The sequence below is a fragment of the Gymnoscopelus microlampas genome (assembly GCF_963454915.1).
Source record: "Gymnoscopelus microlampas genome assembly, chromosome: 3".
Taxonomy (NCBI): domain Eukaryota; kingdom Metazoa; phylum Chordata; class Actinopteri; order Myctophiformes; family Myctophidae; genus Gymnoscopelus; species Gymnoscopelus microlampas.
In genome coordinates this window covers 46,790,980-46,812,519 of record NC_139940.1, presented here as the reverse complement: position 1 = coordinate 46,812,519, position 21,540 = coordinate 46,790,980, and the positions used below count along the sequence as shown (strand labels likewise).

Below are 21,540 nucleotides of genomic sequence, written 5' to 3'. Positions count from 1 at the left end.
CAGATCTACAAGCTCACAAATAGACAAATAGCCTCAAATAGCCTATGTATAAAATAGGGCTGAAGTGGTTAATGTATGTTAAATGTTTTATAAGATAATCATTTATATCTGCAAAGTAACTAGTAGCTAAACTTTCCAAATAATTGTAGTGGAGTAAAAGCACAATATTTGCCTCTGAGATGTAGTGGAGTAGAAGTACAAGTATTGAAAATTGGAAATACTCTGGTAAAGTAAAAAAAATCACACCCTGTGTGAAGGAAGCGGTGCCTTTGGGGCGGGGCTTAACTAATTTCAGTTTGTCCCTATTGGTGGTCTGAGTCCACTTACCAAATTTGTACTTGGTAGCATGCTGCAAACTGGAATAATGGCTGTTTAAAGCCCAGCCAATGGGCAGACAGAGGGGGCGGGGCTTAAGTAATTACAGTTCGTCCCTATTGGTGGTTTTAGTCCATGTACAAAATTTGTACTCCGTAGCATGCTGCGAACTTGAGTTATGGCTGTTTAAAGGCCAGCCAATGGGAAGACAGAGGGGGCGGGGCTTAAGCAATTAATGCTCGTCCCTATTGGTGGTCTAAGTCCACATACCAAATTTGGACTTGGTGGCATGCTGCAAACTGGAGTTATAGCTGTTTAAAGCCCCGTGCTCATACGGACGGACGGACATAACATACGGACGGACGGACACACAGACACTCTGGGGTCCCTGGACCCCTCTTTGATAACCAGTGGTACGTGTGGCCAATGAGAGGAGAGATGGAATAGCCGATCTCCAAGTCCGTGTGTGTGTGTGTGTGTGTGTGTGTGTGTGTGCGTGTGTTTGTATGTGTTGCTTCTTTGCCGTGCTCATACGGACGGACGGACATAACATACGGACGGACGGACATAACATACGGACGGACGGACACACAGACACGGTCAAATGTAGAGCGGTTGGTACCGCTAAAAATACAACTAATAATAAAAGTACAGTACTTGAGTAAATGTACTTAGTTACTTTACACCACTCTATGTAAATAATAACTATGTCATGTATGGCAAGACATAACGTACTACTGTATATGTAAAAAAAGTAAAAGCCATTAGTATCCACTGTACGTTTTTCCTAATGAGAACGGGCTTCAGCAGTGAATCATGGCTGAGTCACCAGACTCCAGTTGGGAAAGGATACGAGCTGAACTGGAAGTCTGCCCCCACGGCGGCTGACATCATGGCCTGCAGATTCCTCTCCTCCAAGTCCCCGAAGCTGCAGCCGTTGGCTTTGTCCACCGTCCGCAAGACCTGAGTCATGCTTTCTTTATCCTGGAGAATGGAACACAGTGGTGGTGGTGGTGGTGGAGGAACAAAGTACTCAAGATTTTGTTTACTAAAGTAAAAGTAGCAATACCAAGCGACAATATAAAAACAAATTCTCTGTTACGAGTGAAAGGCCTTTTAACCCATTAAGACCTGATTCCGATTCTAAAAATGTTTTCTAAACAGTTTTTTGAAAAATAAATATAAAAAATAAATGTTTTTTTGAATAGCCAAAGAAATGACAGAAGCGTTCCCGGTCTTAATGGGTTAATTAAAGGACGACTTCACCCATTTTCAACCTATCTTCATAATAATCGGTCCTCACTAATGCTCATGATAAAATGGTACAATTTTTTTCTACTTGGTCTGTGTCTTTTAGGAGGACTGTGGACAGTTCAAAAACCCGCCTACCAGTGACATCATCGTCAGGCAGGATTTTGTTTTCAAACAAGATTTCACATTTTAGTATTTTGATTTTTATTAACGCAAGAACAATGGCTTCTATCATAGCATTGTAACTTTCCAGGAATAGAAAGCCTGCAGTTTCTACTAGCTTCGATTCCCCCCCGATGACGTCACTGGTAAGCGTGATGTCCAACTGTCCACAGCCCTCCTCTGAGATACAGATAGAGTAGACAAAAATGGTACCATATCATCATGAGCATTAGTGAAGACCAATTACTGTATATGAAGATAGGTTGAAAATGGGTGAAGCCGTCCTTTAAGTATTGGCATCAAAATATGCTTACAGTACCAAAGTAAAAGTACAATATTTGCCTCTGAAATGCAGTGGAGTAGAAGTATTTTTATTTAATGGAAATACTCTAGTAAAGTAAAAGTATCTCAAAATTATATTTAAGGACAGTACTTGAGTAAATGTTAATGTACTTAGTTACTTTCCACCACTGGGTGGAAGGCAGCAGCATGAGGTCAGAGCTGAAAAAGACCACTGTTGTCAAAGATACTGTGAAAAAAATGTTCTTACAAGCCTTTCTCTAAGTCAAGAAAACTGTTTTGGTGATGTAATTCTGTCATCAATAAAGTAATAACAACAGAAGGCATTCGTATCCCATTTCAGTGCTATTTCAGCATTTTGTTTCTGCCTTCTTAGATATAAAGTACAGGCTCATATTGTTAAAAGAAAATCTACTTTTTTACTCAAGTATCTATGCTGGATATACCAAAACACAGCCTGCTTCTCCCTTTGAAATTAATGGCTAAACTTGTTGAGTTATTTATAATGGCTCAGCTTCCAAGCCTTAGCGAGAAGCTTGGCTCTTTCATGAATGATTGTTGTGTAAGGATAGCCTGACCTTCATGTGTAAAAGCTTCCCTCATTAGCTGACCTTCCACCACTCAAGAGTGGAGAGGTTCCTTCTTTCTTGTCGCGCTACGCCTTTTAACTTGCACTCGTTAAATGCCATGGCAACCTGAGTCACCACTGGCTGCCAAAATAGTGGATTTTCATTATGGTGGAAATGCTATATTTGCCAATCTCCCGTTCTAAAAAACTATTACGACAGAATATTAAATAAAGTTTAAGTTGGTTCATGTTCTTTGATGCGGCTTCAACCATCCGTTCTGATGAAGAAGGGCTAAAGCAGCGATTCCCAACCTGCGGGCCGTCAGGATATTACAAGTGGGCCCCTAAATAATTGGCAAAACACAAGATTTTATTGATAATATAATAACAAAATCTCTATAGATATTAAAATGAATGCACTGCTCTAAAGTTGCCACGCTGCTTGTCATCAATCTTGGACCTTTGCCATAAATGTTTTCTTAATAAACTAAACAAAAACAAATGGTACCTTTCTAAATATTCTCTAAATCAAATCTCATTCTCTGCCTTTTAGTCTTAGCTTAATGTTTTTCTCTTTGCTAAATTATTTGCCTTTTAACTATTTCTCTCCTAATAAAGTTGTTTATTTTGATTTGTTTTGTAAAGCGACTTTGGGTACTATGAAAACGCGCTATATAAGTGTGATCTATTATAAATACCGTATTTTAGATGTTTTGTCTTCCGATAGTTTTCATTAAAGCATACTTTTTATTCATTTTTTTATGAGCCAAAATTGATTATATTTGCTAACCGGCTGTTATTTGACTATTACATATTTGCATATGTTAATCCAATCATCCTGCTCATGCACGCAATAGCTGCCTCCACAAGCCTCTATTTGTTCAGACGTTTGGTGGCAAGTCAAAACTACAATTTTAGATTTGAGTACCAAACAGGTTGGCGGTCCTCACTAAGCTGCAAACCGTCCTAGAACAGCAGACTTGTCGTGTAAGCTAACAAAATAGAAGTGTTTTTATATGCTACATTCTCCAGATGGTTGCCTGGACAGGTAAATAGAGACACCCTGTTTCTAGCTTCCTTACTTTTCTTTCACATTTAGGTTTTAGTGCAGTGGGTGACACTTGACTAGCACTAGCACCTGGCTGAATTAAAGAGCTTCAGCCCTAATCTGACATGCATTAATCCATTAAGACCGGGAACGCATCTGCGTCATTTTAAGATTTCTTATAGCAGATCTACAAGCCCATAGCGCGGCACCGAGTGCCGCGCTATGGGCTTGTAGGTCTGTTATTTTTTTTTAAATAGTGAAAATGTGTGCAAATCTTATATATATATACATATTTTTTTTAAGCGAACATTTATAACTCCAATCCTTGCTTCCGGGGGGGGTCCCTGGAAAAAATATATTTTGAGATGGTGGTCCGTGGCCAAATACATATCTAAAAATATTTTCCAAATCCTAACAGTATGTTACTTTATCAGTGTTGCTCCAACATTTTCATGTCAAGGACCCCCAAAATTATATGTATTTGGTCGCGGACCCCCATCTCAAAATATTTAGTTCCAGGGCAGGGACCCCCCAGCGGCAAATATTGGACTTAAAAATGTTCGCTTTAAAAACATATATATATATATATATTCATTGCTATGAGCTTGTATATTTATATTTGCTATTTTTGAATAGCTAAAGAAATCTTAAAATGACACAGATGCGTTCCCGGTCTTAATGGATTATCAGAGCCTAACTGAGACCCCTTGAATTTATACAAGGTGACAATGAATGTGTGTGTGTATCCCTATAGTTTTCAAACAACTGTACCAAAAGTGAATGATTGCCTTTAGACCAGCAGTTCTCAAACTTTTTCGTGTCCAAGGACCCCCAAATTGATATGTAATTGGCCGCGGACCCCCATCTGAAAATGTTTTGTGCCAGGGACCCCAAGAAGAGAAGATGTATGTCAAAAGTATTCACATTTATTCAAATATCTTAGATATTTTTTAAATATAAAAGAAAATAGCAGATGTACAAGCTGAGCTGGTAGTTCTGCTATTTTTGAATAGCCAACATATAAATGCATGTTCATAGTGATTAAAGTGATTAAAATTATTGTGATGATAAACTAACCGTGATTGTTACAGTACGGTACATTGCCACTAGGGCCCCCTAGACTCTGGAACAACATGTCTGAGGATATTAAGAGGGTCTAACATCTGATTATCAGAACCCATTTTTTACACACCAGCTTTTATTTAATTCATTCTCTGATTGTGTCTATTTATTTATTCATTGGGCTATATGTAAATAAAACAGAGGGTGCATGTCATGTCCAACAATGGGTGATAGAGTTTGCGTAGGTTTTAATTTCAATCAAACACAACACCAGGGGAGTTAGTTCAGTCTTTAGCACGCAATGTGCTACTGAAGTAAAGACACCTGATGCTGGCTTGGAATTAATCCGACGAATAAGACCGGGAACGCATCCATGTCATTTTAGATTTCTTTGGCTATTCAAAAATAGCAGATATACAAGCTCATAGCATGGCACTTGTAGATCTGCTATTTTTGAAAAATCATGAACATTTGTGCAAATCTTTGAATATATATATATATTTTTTTTAAAGCAAACATTTTCAACTCAAATCTTTGCTTCTGGGGATTCTACATGTCTTTTAAATCCTAACAGTTGTTTTGAAAAAAAATGTATGTTGCTATATTATCAGTGGTTCTCAAACGTTTTTCATGTCAAGGACCACCAAAAATGGTATGTATCGGTGCCCCGCTATGAGATGCAGACACCCAGACCACCAAGGTAAATGACTGTACAACACTGGCTTAACACATTAAAATCCTCAGTGTTCATTTATCCATTTGATAGGGTACAACTGTAACCAATTAATGGACCCCTTATGGGTCCATTAATATTTATTTTGTCCTGCATAATGCAAGCTTTGTTGAGGGTGTATTACTGTTGTATAACGTTGCTCCATATTCTAACTGTTTGTGTTTTTTCATAAATGAACGCCCTACTTGATCATACTACCACGTCACACAAAAGGATCAAAAGTAGCAGATCTACAAGCTCGAAACACGTCGCGGAGCGACACGTATTGAGCTTGTAGATCTGCTACTTTCGCTATTTTTGAATTTAGATCCTGAAAAGTAACATATGAGGTTTCCACCTGACAGAGATGGCATTTTGTTCATTATTGATGGTGTTTATTTTTTGTGTGACGTCTGAAAAAAAATGACTTTACTTCTGTATCTACAGTACTGTTTCTTACCTTGTAACTGTATCTTAATTGCTGTGCTGCCTTTGGCATCTGAATTTCCCTTGCGCGATCAATAAAGGCCTTCTCTTATATCATTCGTATTATTATATATATATATAGCCCATAAAAACGAATTGAATGATATCGACTTGAATTGAATTATATCGAATTATATTATTCTCATATTTAACCCATTCAATCCGGGAACGCATTTGTGTCATTTTAGATTTCTTTGGCTATTTTTGAATAAAACCGTGAAAATGTGTGCACATCTTTGAATATGAATATACATTTTTAACTCCAATCTTTGCTTCTGGGGGTCCCTGGAACAAAATGTTTTGAGATGGGGGGCCGCGGACATAAATATAATTTTGGGTGTCCTTGATATATGAAAAAAGCTTGAGAACCACTGATATAGAACAACATACACAAGTAAAAAAATATATATTATTATATTATATTCAAAGATTTGCTAAAATGTTCACGATTTTTCAAAAATAGCAGATCTACAAGCTCATAGCGCAGCACTTGGTACCATGCTATGAGCTTGTTTATCTGCTATTTTTGAATAGCCAAAGTATAAAATAATGGTTAAAGTGGTTAGACAGATGCGTTCCCGGTTTTAATGGGCTAACCCTAGTCAGAATTTTGCTGTGTGAAGGCAAGTGGAACTGTACCTGCACATTGAGAGGGACAAAGGAGACCAGACTGTAGTCTTGTATGACCTCCACCAATTTCTCGTTCAGACTGCGGAACTTCTTCCAGAAGGGGTCCGCAGCCAAGTGGTCCACAAGATAGGTGAGGTCCATGACCTCCGTGTAGAAATCCAAGTTAAAGGCTGCACCATGGTAGAAGAAGAAACAATACAAAAAAAAGACATTGTTTACAAGGCTAGACAGAATAAAGTCCATCATGCAGCACGTCACATATAGTACACACACACACACACACACACACACACACACACACACACACACACACACACACACACACACACACACACACACACACACACACACACACACACACACACACACACACACACACACACACACACACACACACACACACACACACACACACACACGACTTAAGAGGTTACTCAGACAAATTGATTTCGTCGATTAAAAAAAACTATTATTATTTGTTTCGCCTCAATTCGTTTATATCTATATATAAATTTGTATAAATATGTTTTTTACATGCTTTTCTGTTATTAAATTAATCAAAAAATATTGATAGAATAATCACCAACAATATAATGCAGTAGTTCTCAACCAGTGGTCCGGGGACCACCAGTGGTCCTTGAGGGGGTTCCAGGTGGTCCCCAGCTAAATGATGGAGAGTTGTTAACCAAATGGACTCTCCTTTAACTCTTGAGAGTGTAATATATTAAATTATTGTTCTTATTATCTGCATTACTTAATTAAATAATTGTTATTTTGATCAACATTAACCTGTTACCCCTATGGTACCACATCATTACAGCATGGAATTGTGGACAAAATGTTATCCAATGACAACAAAATATTCTAAGTCTTGGGTCTGAAATCTCATCAAATGACCAATAAACAATGGACCTTGATATGAAAAGGGTTGAAAACCCCTTATATTATGTATGGTTGAAGCCCTACCCAGTTTTCCATACTGCTCGATCAGGTCCATCTTGGAGAGGACGTTGACATGTGGCAGCTCCACGTGCAGCATGGTGGACAGAGAGGTGCACAGCACCGAGATGAACTTGGCCGGGTCGGCACAGTAATGAGAGTCCACCAGGTGAACCGCAGCCAGCTGGAATACAGGACAACGTAAATCAGGGGTTCTTAAAGTGGGGTCCTTGAAGGAGTTCCAGGGGGTTCCCAGCTAAATGATAGATAGTTAGGAAGCAAATGGACCCTTATGGGGTCTGTATCTCTGAGTGTACAAATGGAACAATCACTCTCAGAGCTAAATTAACATACATTTTACAATATAAATTGGGGTCCCAGAGATAGAAATGCCATTAAATGAGTGTCCTTAGCCTAATGCATGTCAAACTGGGGGTCCTAGAAATGTAAATGGTTGAGAATCACTGCTAGAGACGTACAAAATCTTCTCCTATGGGGGTCCCTGGCATATCTTTTCAAATGGGGGTCCGTGGGGCGTGGGCTAATAAGTGTTAATTTGGGGGTCCTAGACATGAAAACGTTTGAGAACCACTGACGTAAATGGTAAAAAAATAAATGGTGCATTTATATAGCGCCTTTATCCAAAGCGCTTTCCATTCACACACCGGCGGCGGAGGAAACCATGTAAGGCACCAAACTGCTCATCGGGAGCATTCAGGAGTTCGACACTAAGCCAGGGGGAGCCGAGATCGAACTGGGAACCTTCCGATTCCCAAGCGACCGCTCTACCACCTGAGCCACTGCTAACTCGGGAAGCATATAGGAAATAATGTGTCTTCAACTCTCAACCATATATTAGACTTAGAGAAATAAGAGAAAACATTTCCTCTAATCTGTCTATTTAGTTTTCAGATAAAAGAAAAGTGTTGTGCAAAATGTGCACACACTCTGTATATACAGATACAGTATACTGTCAAAAATTAAGTAGGGGCCTAGTATAGTCCCCTGGGGGACTCAATATATAGTTGTTTATATTTATTTATTTTATTGACAGTGAAGGTGGAGAGAAATTCAGCAAAATGGTCCGGCTGGACCGGGAATCAAACAAGAGACTTGCTGATATGTGCCATGTGGTATGCACCCTAACCGTTCGGATATATAGGGTTTAAGACCGGGAACGCATAGATATCATTTTATATTTCTTTGAGCTATTAAAAAATAGCAGATATACAAGCTCATAGCGTGGCACCGAGTGCCACGCTATGAGCTTGTAGATCTGTTTGTTTTTTTTAAATAGTGAACATTTGTGCAAATCTCTCTCTCTATATATAAATATATATTTTTAAAGCAAACGTTTGTAACTCAAATCTTTGCTTCTGGGAATTCTACAAATGTCTTCTAAATCTCTATTTGTTGCTATATCAGTGGTGCTATTTGCTAAAACCTTTTCATGTCAAGGACCCCCGAAATGATATGTATTTGGCCAACAAAATATTTTGTTCCAGGGACCCCCAGAAGCAAAAAAAAAAGTTAAAAACGTTTGCTTTAAAAATATATATATATTCAAAGATTTGCACACATTTTCATGATTTTTCCAAAAAATGCAGATCTACAAGCTCATAGCACGGCACTCTGTGCCACGCTATGAGCTTGTATATCTGCTATCTTTGAATAGCCAAAGAAATCTTAAGTGACACAGATGCGTTCCCGGATTGAATGGGTTAAGTGGTTAAAAAAGGAAGATGAGTCAAAGTCCCCCCCCCCCCCCCCCCCCCGACACCTTTTTCATTGTGGAGAACCTCTCACCCTGAAGTTCCACTTGGCCAGCTGCGAGAAGATGTTCTTCACAGAGTTCTGGTGGGTGTAGAGCTCCACCTGCCCGGGGCAGTCAAACAGGAAGTAGCAGTCGGCGTGCTGCTTCAGCTTGCCCTCCAGCCAGTCCAGGTTGGCCTCCAGATACTCCATGCAGTAGAGCAGCCCGCCGTTGGGCCCCAGCTTCAGGCCCTCCATCACGTCGTCCAGCGTGACCAGCTCCGAGATGTCCACTCCGCAGGGATACGGAAGCCTCTCGTTGGCGGGGTCCATGTTCACCACGACCACCTTGCGTCCCAGGTGGCCTAAGAACTCCTGCATCCCCTGGCAGTAGGTGGTCTTACCCGACCCCGGGGGGCCGATAACCACCTGGCCGAAGCGTAACATCTGGGCTGCTGAGGGCTGGTTGGACATGGTTCAATTACCAGGTCACTGTGAGGCTGGTTGATGGGGCCAATACCAGGTCACTGTGAGGCTGGTGATGAGCCAATACCAGGTCACTGTGAGGCTGGTGATGAGCCAATACCAGGTCACTGTGAGGCTGGTGATGGAGCCAATACCAGGTCACTGTGAGGCTGGTGATGAGCCAATACCAGGTCACTGTGAGGCTGGTGATGGAGCCAATACCAGGTCACTGTGAGGCTGGTGATGAGCCAATACCAGGTCACTGTGAGGCTGGTTGATGGGGCCAATACCAGGTCACTGTGAGGCTGGTTGATGGAGCCAATACCAGGTCACTGTGAGGCTGGTGATGGAGCCAATGCCAGGTCACTGAGGCTGGTGATGGAGCCAATACCAGGTCACTGTGAGGCTGGTGATGGAGCCAATACCAGGTCACTGTGAGGCTGGTGATGGAGCCAATACCAGGTCACTGTGAGGCTGGTGATGGGGCCAATACCAGGTCACTGTGAGGCTGGTGATGGAGCCAATACCAGGTCACTGTGAGGCTGGTGATGGGGCCAATACCAGGTCACTGTGAGGCTTGCGACGAGGCCAATACCAGGTCACTGTGAGGCTTGCGACGAGGCCAATACCAGGTCACTTTTCCACATCTGAATGGATGGAGGTACAGGTAGCAGGATGCTAGTGTCCACGTTGTTACCTGGCAGGGACAGGAGAATGATGTCCAATGGAATACAGCCATTATTATTATTATTATTATTATTATGTGTATTCCTCACCCGACACAGAGCTACTGTATACAGCAACTACCTTTAAACACATTTGAAATAACTCCAGCTATTTTAAATAGGCTACTTGTGAAAAAGTGCTGCCATTTGTCCCAAAAGGCTTTATATATCAAGTGACTGCAAAATCCTGAAAATGTTTGCATTTGTATCAAAAAGCTTTTTACCAAGCTACCATTGCCTACATGTGTATATCTAACAGCAATTTTGTAAGCTAGTTTTTTTCCCCAAGTTGCAATGTTACATATAGCTCTGTTTACATGTCTTTATTCCACTTAAATGTACAATACATTCTCAGTTTTGATTGTTTTGGACACTTGCTTTGGCAATGTAAACATATATTTTCTCATGTCAATAAACATAAAGCTCATTTGAAGTGAATTGAACTGACAAGTCTGTTGATGTCAGACGATCAGAAGATCAGACGTGCCAGTATTATATCAATTATCATAACTTAAGCTAATAGTTCATATAAAAGTTATAATATATATATAAGTAATAATAATACGAGCCCTGGCTTGGAACAGTACTATTACTGTAGCCGCAAGCAACACGGAATGTATTGACAGAAAGTAGATCATATAACATGTCTATGGTGGATTTTTATGAGACAAAAACTTTGCAGATAGAAAGAGGATAAACCAAGCTTTCCGTACAGCTGCAATGTTGGTGAATTTAACGTCGTTTAACACAATCAGATCAGACTGTTCTGTGTGGATGTATGGATTGTCATAAGGGTTGGTGATGCAACTCTAGATTCCAGACATTAAAAATAGGATCTAAGAGTTGTTTGCGGCTACTAGTCTGTTACTGTGGTTAACGTTGCAAGTTTGACACAATTAGCTTTTGAAAAGAAGGGGCAATATAATTAGAACAAATGCTACCTACTTTATATTATACATTATCATCGTACAGTATGTATATTATGTCATTAGTTAACAGTATGTAAATACCTGATATCTCTCTGCCGCCACTACGTTTGTGTTGTTGTCGCAATGCTTCGAACTACTTCCGGGTTATTTCTATTTGCTTTCAAAATAAAATAAGCTCTCAACGTGGAACGCATGTGTAGCTAATACTATTCATATTTTTGCGCAATGCTTTACATTTGGGGCAGTGGTGGAAAACGTACTCACATTTTGTACTTAAAAAAGTACAAAAGTAATGGTATCAAAATATACCATGAGTATAAGTACTCATTATGCAGAGTGTCCCGTTTCACAGATTCAAATGTATAGAAGTCTTTTGAAAATAGCAATCTACAAGTTCACAATGGGTTGCATGGCGACACATTGTGAGCTTGTAGATCGTATTAGTATTTAGGGTTGAAGTGGTTCGTAATAATAATCAAGATCTATAAAGTAACTATAGTTGTCAAATAATTGTAGTGGGGTAAAAGTATGATATTTGCCTCTGAGATGTAGTGGAGTAGAAGTAAAAGTATTGAAAGTTGGAATTACTCCAGTAATTACTCAAGTGATATTTTTGGGTATTTTTTTTGTTTTGTTTATAAGGTATTATTATATTCTGATAGTAATCATTGCTACAGAGCGTTTGTTTGGTCACAGGCGTCTCTCCAGCTCTTTAGTAAACAGAATACAGTACATTTTCAGGTAGGTGACACATTTTAAGCAAATCAGGAGAGAGCACTGAAAATGCATTTTCTTTTTAGTAAAGAATTGGAGAGACATGGGAGACTCCTTTTACTGAACAATAGCAATGAGTACTATCAGAATATAGAGCTATTTAACACTTATTTTAACCAAAGTAAATCACTTACCTTACCTTTAAGTACAGTACTTGAGTAAATGCACTTAGTTACTTTCCACCACTGCATTTGGGTTACATAAATACTTAATAAAACTAAAAGTTAAAAAAAATGTTAAATTGCAATAATGTGTCGACTAAACACTGAATATTAAATGGAACATTATGAAACAATAAATGATCAACTCTTCCTAACAATTCAAAGCAGATACTTTTACAATGAAAAATATGTTTAAAATATATATGTTTAAAATATTTTATTATACAATTATAACAAAGAAATAAAGTCTGCAAAAAAACACAAAAATGTGTAGAAATAATGTCATCTTCGTGGTCCAATGCTGCCCCCTGGCTGCCAGCCTCTGAACTTCATGTTGGTGTTTTGTTGCCGTCTCAATACGCTGTCACCTTGATCGACATCTTTAGGTTTATCATACACTGTAGAAATATGAAATTCTTTTCTGGCCCTTTTCACGGGATACAAGTTTAACTTCTCTCCATGATACCTGTAGAAACAGAAGAATTACACGCACGCGTCATGAAATGAAACGATCAAATGTGACGAGACTGTACACCGACTCAAATGCAAAACACCAACTTCTATTTTTGTCTCTATTTTTTTAGACTACTCACCCAAAACCTCTTTTGCATTTGGGATGCTGTCCGTCGTTCTCCAGGGCTGCAGGGATCCCGACCTGGCTGTTCCCCAGACCTTCTCCATCCTTCCATCCCTGCTTCTCCATCACTCTACGACCGAAACCCTGATCCAGGACATCAACGACATAACATCTAAGTTCAGTCATCGGTTCTCAAACTTCTTTTTGATTATAAAGGACCCCCATAACTCTGACAGTGTACAAATGGACCCCTAAAGGAACATTTGGTTCCATTCGTATACTCTCAGATGTTGCAGACCTTTACGGGTCAATTCGGTTCCAATTATACACCCTCAGAGATATAGACCTATAAGGGTCCATTTGGAACCTCCTCAAGGAACCCTGGGGGTCCCTGGACCCTGAGTTAGTTAAGGCTCCAGGATTAAACTATAAGAAATACGTCAAATAAACTGAGGTGGTGAGAAATCACTGCAGTACCTTAGTAAATTTCTCAAAGCTGCCAATCGGGTGGCCACGCCCCGACCTGTCTTCGAGCCCATCCCTCAGCCTCTTTTCATAGCGCATGCGCACATAGTCTCTGGAGTCCATGTCACCGCCATCTGTGGGGAGGGGACAATGAGGATAAAGATTACTTGTTTATTTGTAGAGCGCTTTTCGAAAGTTTTAAAGTGCTTTACAGAACGTAAAAAAGCAGCAAACTCGGCAAAGTCAGAATACAACAATAGAAAACAGGCAAACAGAGTTAAGAAAAAACACTTTAACATAGAGGTATGTTTTCAGAAGTGATTTAAAAGAAGGCACTGATGTTGCTGCTAGCCTTAGCTCCTCAGGTTGGGCGTTCCAAAAGCCTAGATGCCCGGACTGCAAAACCCTGATCGAACCCTGGTAATGAGGCAGGTTTTAGGAACAAGGATCATAAGGCTATGCACAGGTCAGTATATATACGAAACAATAGATATCGTTGCTGTCGGGCAGAAACTTCCTATCTCTGTATTTTAACTTTTTTGTTTACTTGTAAATTAACGCCCTACTTGATCATACTACAGCGTCACACAAAAGCATCGAAAGGAGCAGTTCCACAAGCGTTTGCGCTTGTAGATCTGCTGAATTTGAATCCTGAAAAGTAACAGTAACATAATTTCATTTGAAGTCAAATGATATGGAAACATGCAAAGGAAATGAAAACATGCAAACGAGAAATACCTTTGTCATAGTAAACACTCATGTCAACGTCCCAGTCATCTGCGGTTTGCTCATCAAAATCTATGGGAAATAGATAACAAGGAGACAAAATCAATGTATGTCTTAGCAAATACACCTCATTCATGGGTGACATCATGTACTGTTACGAAGAATCTTACATACTATACATTCATTTCTAGAACTAACTTTTCACATCATAAGACAGCTATTCTTGAACAGCAAAGATTTTTTTTTAAATAATGGTAGGGCCACATTATATTAGTTTTCTGTGTGTTCTGTTCCTTATATGTTCAACATTTTTATGAAAGGCTGAATTCTAATGGTTAGAGTTTTCCTGAAGCATTGCAGTTATTATTTCTTAAATTGTATTGATTTGAATGCATGTTGTCCTGCATAGTAACATACTACTTTATTTAGGTAACAGTGACCAACAGTTTTCCCTATATAATGCAGCCTCTTGCAACATGAATATTATTTTGCCATTGTTCTCATTTTTCATAACAGAATGAGCAAAAGGGTGTGATCACTGTCCTACGCAGTGGGTTGGTCTAACACCTCTGCCCCAAGAGGAAGTAAGAGCCATCATATCAGCACATATATCACCAGGCACTACGGCCCGCACAAAATGAAAACAATGTATTGGCTTGCTTATTCCACAGGAACAATAAGTATTTGTACTGTTTTGCAGTTTTTTTTATAATTGCATAGATACCTCAACTACAGTGTCATAATATTCATATGTCATATCCTAAAGATATTGACATTTAAATAAAATTAATTTCCAAGTTTTCTTTCGAAGGGGTCAGTACTTGGTTCCATAAATCAGTCACCTGGTGCAGAGGACTTTCTGTGTTTGATCGATTGAATATTTACTGACTGAATTACAGAGTACAACGAGTAAAAAAAAAGACACTAAATGGATGATACACAAAAAGCCAGACAAGCCTGTTTCTTTGTGTGCGCGTGCGTGCACACACGATGCTTAATTCAACACGTGTGGAATGTTGGTTACCTCCTTCCTCTTCAGCCCAGTACTGGGCATCGGTGTAGAACACCAGGCCTGAGCCTCCCTTCTCCCATTTCAGCTCAATCTTCTCCTCAAACAGCCTCTCCTTGCACCGCTCCTGGCTGGTTACGTCCTCGTGCAGGGCCTCATGGCGCTCCCACTCCTCACAACGGTCGTCATCCTACGCAGAAACAAGAGGAAACCCAAATGAAGAAGTGAAAGCAACGCCACTTATTCTGCTCAAATGAACATAGATATCCTCTCATTAACTACAGCATACTCACACTTGTATTCTAGGCAGTATAAATGTGAAACTGAATCAGAGACATTTAATCAGGAGATAGATTTAAAATAAATCCACAATCCTAGGCATACCTGAGGACCAGAGTTGAAGCACTCCGACACACAGAATCTAAAGGGGGAATTCACTTTAAACCATGTCTGGGGTGTCTAAATGTTGAATCAATCAACTTAAAAAACTGTCTTGGGAGCACAAAAAAGTCTCAGTAGCCTATATGTATTAATGTCCCCAGAAATGTTTTAAATAAAGTGAAATTGCCCTTTAAATATACTGAAACATGACAATGCAGAAGATATTGAGACATTAGACTATCCACATGTAACTTAAATGGATGTAAACCCACATCATCTGCATTAGACTGGCCATCTTCCTCATCCAACTCCTCCTCTTCTTCCTCCTCAGTTGCGCCCTGGCCAACGTCACGTGGTTTCCGAGGTCCTAACCGTTTAGGGGTCACTCCGCCAGGGCCTGCTATTTCATGCCCCGCAGCAGTGAAGACATTGTCTTCCGTCTGTGGCATTGTGAAGGAGTCATAGTACTGGAAAGGGACATTGCCGTAGCGGCGGTTGCAGCTGGTCTTGGGGAACGTGAGGCCCAGCTTGCGGATGAGACGCGGAGGCAGACGGCAGGACTGGATGAGCTGGAGGAAGACTTTGATCGTCGTGCCCACGTTGCCGTTCTCCATCAGAGCCGGGGGATTGAGCTCGGGTAAAGCTTTGAGGTCGGCCTCTGTGAAACACTCCGTCAGCGACACACGCCGCCTCTGCTGCAGTTTCGTTTTGTAGGGGAATAAATGCTCATCTGAAACGGCAATAACATTTTGTTGCAATTAAGAGTTCCTTTGTGAAGCACAAAATACAAACTAGAGCCGAACAAAATGATGACACAGCATCACAGCTGGAAGATATGTGATGCAATACTAGATATTGTCTGCGAATTTGAATATCTTAATATTGTGATAAGGCATACAGTAAAGTGATGTAATTTCCAGGACTTGACAGATTATTTGCCTTTACCCACTTAATTATATAGGCATTACTGATAATTATCAAAATCACACGTACATATTCTGTAGCAAGTACCAATGGTCATCCCCACAATATCATATTGAGGTATTTGTTAAAAAATCTCCCAAGACAATGGGAAGTAGAAGAATTAGTTTTATCTCAATTATTTGAGATAATCACAATTAATTTGCATAATCGTCAAAGTTGTTTCCATGATGAAAAAAACATTTAAAATATAAAAAATAGTTGATCTACAAGCTTAAAACGCATTCTGCTATTTTTATATTTATTAGAAAGTATACAATTATTAAAGATGTCAATCATTTATTTGCATATTTAAGTTATTTGTCATATATGCCATGTGCAATTTCTGATTGCGTTGTCTAAAAGCCAAACAGAAATATCATTTGTATTCATATGTTCCAATGTTCAATGCCAAAAACTCAATGAAATTGTTGGGGTCCAGGATGCCTACAGGTCCTTGGGGGTGGGGGTTCCCAGCTAAATGACTGATAGTGAAATTAACACAGGACTTAGCAAAGTATATTGGGATCCCAGAGATTAAAAAATATATAATAATTATATATATATATATATATATTTTTAAATATCCAATGGTGGCCTAATAATGCATATCAAACTGGAGGTGTTTGAAATGAAGAAGGTTGCAGAGTATCACTGAACTAACCTGTTTGCTGTGACACTTTGATCCTCTTGATGACACATCTCCTGGACAGCCAGTTCCCCTTGGGGTCGATCCACTGGTTACCAGCATACAGTCTGAGCAGCCGGTCAGCGTGTTGACTGTGGACCGCCACGATGCAGCAACACGTCTTCACTGCTGGACAGCGGGGGGAGAAGTACACACATTATTTACTTACATAGAAGTAGCAATACTACAAGGTAGAAATAACTCTGTTACAAGTAAAAGTCCTGCATTCAAAATTGTACTTGAGTAAAAGTACAAAAGTACTAACTGGCATCAAAATTTTATAATTATGCAGAATGACCCATTTCCTGTTTCAAGCTTCAAGTTTTAAGAATGTGTCAATCTTTTGAAGCTCTTGTAGAATAGACAAAGTAGAAAATACAGCATAATTGGTTTATGTATGTTTTGCAATAACAATCTAAATCTACAAAGTAACTTTCACTGGTGGCTAAAGTTTTCAAATAATTGTAGTGGAGTAAAAAATATTGAATTGCCTCTGAGATGTAGTGGAGTAGAAGTATAAAAAGTATTGAAACATTTTACAAACTCAAGTAAGGAAAAAAGCTCCTCAAAACTGTCAATACAGTACTTGAGTAAATGTACTTAGTTACTTTCCACTACTGCAGATAACTACACATTACTGTTTTTTTTTTCTATTGCTACTGTGACATGACAGCTCATTCTGTACATTGGTGTGATGTAAAGTTGTAAACCACCTCATTTCCAATGTAAATTAAAAGGTAGGGCAAGCAATATTTTTTTTTTGTTAACATAAGTGTTAAGTAGCTCTATATTCTGATAGTAATCATTGCTAAAGAGTGTTTATGAGTCTCCTCCTTGTCTCTCCAGCTCTTTGATAAACAGAAAACAGGTCGGGATACCAATTTTATCCAATCAGGAGAGAGAACTCAGTAAGGATACAGGAAAAACAAGTGGAATTTGGAAGTGATGACAAAGAAATGAGCAGACAAAATTGGAACTGGAACACTATAAAAATTAAGCTGATAAATGGGTACTCTCTCCTGATTGGCTGAAAATGTGCGACCCACCTGAACATTTATTAAAGAGCTAGAGAGACGGGGAGACCCCTGTTACTGACCAAACACTAAATAGCAATGAATATCAGAATATAGTGCTTTAACCTTTTAACAAAAAACGTTTTGTTTTCACCCAAAAATATCACTTACCCTGCCTTTAAGGAGCTGAAGAGTTGGTGTTTGACCCTAGGCCAGGCAGTAGGTGACCATAGCCTTGGATCAAGACTGTCATAGATTTCTTTTTATCGTGAGATAAAAGAAAACTATGGCCCGTCCTGATCCAAAGCAGCCAAGGCTATAGCCTTGGATCAAGAAGGTCATCATATAAAAATGACAGTCTTGTATGAAGGCTAATAGGTGACCATAGCTAATAGAGTAAAAATGTACTAATAGTTTTTATAGAGTTGTTCCGATACCGATACCAGTATCGGAAAGGCTGCCGAAACTGCCTAAAATGCTGGTATCGGTGAGTATGTCAGTCTATGCCATTCCGATACCATGTCATTTATCACATTAGATTTCATTTACAGTAATATTTAGAATTGATGTTGCTCGACTGTTTTATATTCTTATTGTACAATTTACATAATTATTTTACCAACTTGGCTGCACTTTAATTATTATTAATGGGTTTGTTTTTGTGTACAAATGTAAGGGTAAGGGTCCATTTGGAACCCCCTCAAGGAACGATGAGGGTCCCTGGCTGGACCCTAGCCCCAAGCAACTCTTTTAGATTCTATTTTTAATATCTGGCATCTAGAGTTGCAACACCAACCCTTGACAGTCCATACATCCAAACAGAAAAGTCAGATCTGATTGTATTTAACGATGTTAAACTCACCAACAAGCTTGGATAATACTCATTCTATCTGCAAAGGTTTTGTTTCATAAAAATCCACCATAGACATGTTATGTTATGAGCTACTTTCTGTCAAGAAATATCTCTCTATATATAAATATAAATTCCATGCAGGTGATTATTTTTCTAAGTGTTGGAGTTTGGAAGAGCTCGTTAGAAATCCCTAAATGGTCCCGAGTACCACCTCTGAAATGTCACATAATGCAGGAGGCAGCAGGACGTTGCGTTATTGAAAATGAGCGCTATCAAACTCCACACAAAATAATCACCTGCATGGCAAAAAGTATCTCATAACATGTCTATGGTGGATTTTTATTAAACAAAAACTGCAGATAGAAAGAGGATAATTTAAGCTTTCGGTACAGCTGCAATGTTGGTGGATTTAACGTCGTTTAATACAATCAGATCAGACTTTTCTGTTTGGATGTATGGACTGTCAAGGGTTGGTGTTGCAACTCTAGATTCTAGATATTAAAATAGGATCAGAGTTTCTTGCGGCTAGCTAGACCCCACTTTGAGAACCACTGTCCTTGATTATTTTTAAATTACACTGGTATCGGATCGGTATCAACCGATATGCAAGTTATGGGGTAGGCCTATCGGAATCGGGAAAGATAAAAAAATAAAATGGTATCAGTACATCTAGCCCACAGAATGTCTGTGATCTTACATACATTTCATGTATTCCAACTACTCCAGTCAAACACACACACACACACACACACACACACACACACACACACACATTCTAGGGCTACAGCTAAAAAAATGGTATCGGTACATCTCTAAAATAATATCAGTTATACAAATAATCATACAATTGACACGTCTTTTTTTATTTTTTAAACTTTTTTATTAATAGTTTTATAAAAATATAAAAATACAAAAAAGTTTTTAGTTACCTTTCACCGCTGCTGTTGGCTTTGTTTCCGCTGACATGGAAGCTCCAGAGCTCTCTCCTTCCAGCGGGCTCTCTCTAGGTTCCTCATCCGTCCTCCGTGCGTCCTCCTCGGCCTCTCTGAGGACCTCGGGTCGGTCTTTAGGGTCGTCCTCCTCGGCATCTCTGAGGACCTCGGGTCGGTCTTTAGGCTCGTCCTCCTCGGCCTCTCTGAGGACCTCGGGTCGGTCTTTAGGCTCGCTCTCCTCGGCCTCTCTCAGGACCTCGGGTCGGTGTCGGTAGTGGAAACAGTGGAATCCTCCACTCTCTATGAACTGGCTGAAATAGTTCCTCAGGGTGGCTGAGCGGAAGCTGGCAGGAATGTTACTGATGGCGAAATAATACACGACAACTGGTTCACTGTCCGCCATGATTGTTTACACCTACAGCAGCGGCTACATACGTCATCAGTGGAGCGACGTTCACGTGTGACGTCAGATCCGTTTTACGACGCATTCTGAGTAGTTTCAAGTTTGAAGTGTGTGTGTGTGTGTGTGTGTGTGTGTGTGTGTGTGTGTGTGTGTGTGTGTGTGTGTGTGTGTGTGTGTGTGTGTGTGTGTGTGTGTGTGTGTGTGTGTGTGTGTGTGTGTGTGTGTGTGTGTGTGTGTGTGTGTGTGTGTGTGTGTTTAGTAGTCCAAATTTGTGCAAAAAAGACACCTCAATTGCAAAACTCTGGACCTACACTTTTCAATATGGTCTCCAACCATGAATGATACAGTAACTGATCATTATAATGAAATTAATCATAGAAATCTTACATAAATCTAATCGTTTGATCTCCATCTTGGGATTTTATCTCAATCCTGAATTGTACTTCCATGTACTTTTACCCTGTCTTTCTAAATAAAGTATTCAATCAATAAAATCAATCAATCAATCCTGTGATTAAATGACAACAAACATCATATAGATGGGTAGTTGTGGAAGAAGTATACTCAGTAGCAATACCACAATATAAAAATACTCTGTTACAAGTAAAAGCCTTTATTAAAAATTACTTGAGTAGTACTGGCAAGTAAAAAATATTCTCTACATTTGTCAGATTTTGTTCAAAAATAGTTGATCTACAAGATCTGAGATTGTTTTATAATAATCTAAATCTACAAAGTAACTGGTAACTATATGCGTAGGCATATCCTGTCAAATATTTTTGTGATGTAAAAAAAGTACGATATTTGCCTCGGAGCAGTAGTTGAGTAGAAGTTTAAAGTTTACAGAATAGTGCTACTTTAAGTCAAGTCAACTGTAAAAGTACCTCAAGATAGTACTTTAATAAATGTTACTTTCCACTACTGCAGAAGATGTGATTTAAATCATGGAAATTATGTATAATCAGTGTTAAGTTTCTGTTTACATTGTTACATACACAGATTTAACCAAGGAGTGCTAGTGCTATTAGAGTTCATCATACCTACCTAGATATATGACCTTCACCTGCCATGGGTTTATGGTAGGATCATAAAACTACGCTTCACTTCTGGATCCTGACATCACTTTAGAGTACGTATTCTGACCTGTGACCTGTGAGTTAACAACAGTAACCCTGGTGCCCCTATTTTTTCTTCTTTTTTTTTACATAACAGATTACGCTCTATAAGCGTAATCTGCTATTTGTCATTTAAGTG

The 21,540-nt window shown here is 39.3% G+C and overlaps 2 protein-coding genes across 5 annotated transcripts in view; both read right to left on the bottom strand.

The window, feature by feature from the left end:
* The window catches only part of gpn2 (GPN-loop GTPase 2), an 11,114-nt gene extending 1,134 nt beyond the window's left edge, over nucleotides 1-9,980 (bottom strand). The window contains exons 1-4 of the mRNA XM_084052706.1: nucleotides 9,280-9,980; nucleotides 7,501-7,657; nucleotides 6,544-6,704; nucleotides 1,169-1,299 (exon numbers count right to left, since the gene is read on the bottom strand). Of these exons, the coding sequence (XP_083908832.1) occupies nucleotides 1,169-1,299; nucleotides 6,544-6,704; nucleotides 7,501-7,657; nucleotides 9,280-9,699 (869 nt within the window). The 5' untranslated portion in view covers nucleotides 9,700-9,980. The remainder of the gene's footprint in view (nucleotides 1-1,168; nucleotides 1,300-6,543; nucleotides 6,705-7,500; nucleotides 7,658-9,279) is intronic.
* Nucleotides 9,981-12,481: 2,501 nt separating this feature from the next.
* On the bottom strand, nucleotides 12,482-20,307 carry gpatch3 (G patch domain containing 3). Of its 4 annotated transcripts, none has more exons than XM_084053048.1 (9): nucleotides 20,095-20,307; nucleotides 19,881-20,004; nucleotides 17,062-17,214; nucleotides 15,710-16,167; nucleotides 15,072-15,246; nucleotides 14,060-14,119; nucleotides 13,334-13,455; nucleotides 12,873-13,000; nucleotides 12,482-12,745 (listed from the first exon to the last, which is right to left on the bottom strand). In XM_084053048.1, exons 1-9 carry the CDS (start codon nucleotides 20,284-20,286, stop codon nucleotides 12,562-12,564), a joined length of 1,596 nt encoding a protein of 531 aa, XP_083909174.1. In that variant the 5' UTR covers nucleotides 20,287-20,307; the 3' UTR covers nucleotides 12,482-12,561. The 4 variants fall into 4 exon arrangements, with proteins under 4 accessions (XP_083909174.1, XP_083909173.1, XP_083909171.1 ...); XM_084053047.1 differs by having other exon boundaries at nucleotides 19,881-20,094; nucleotides 20,140-20,307; XM_084053045.1 differs by having other exon boundaries at nucleotides 19,881-20,307.
* Between the last annotated feature and the right edge of the window lie 1,233 nt (nucleotides 20,308-21,540).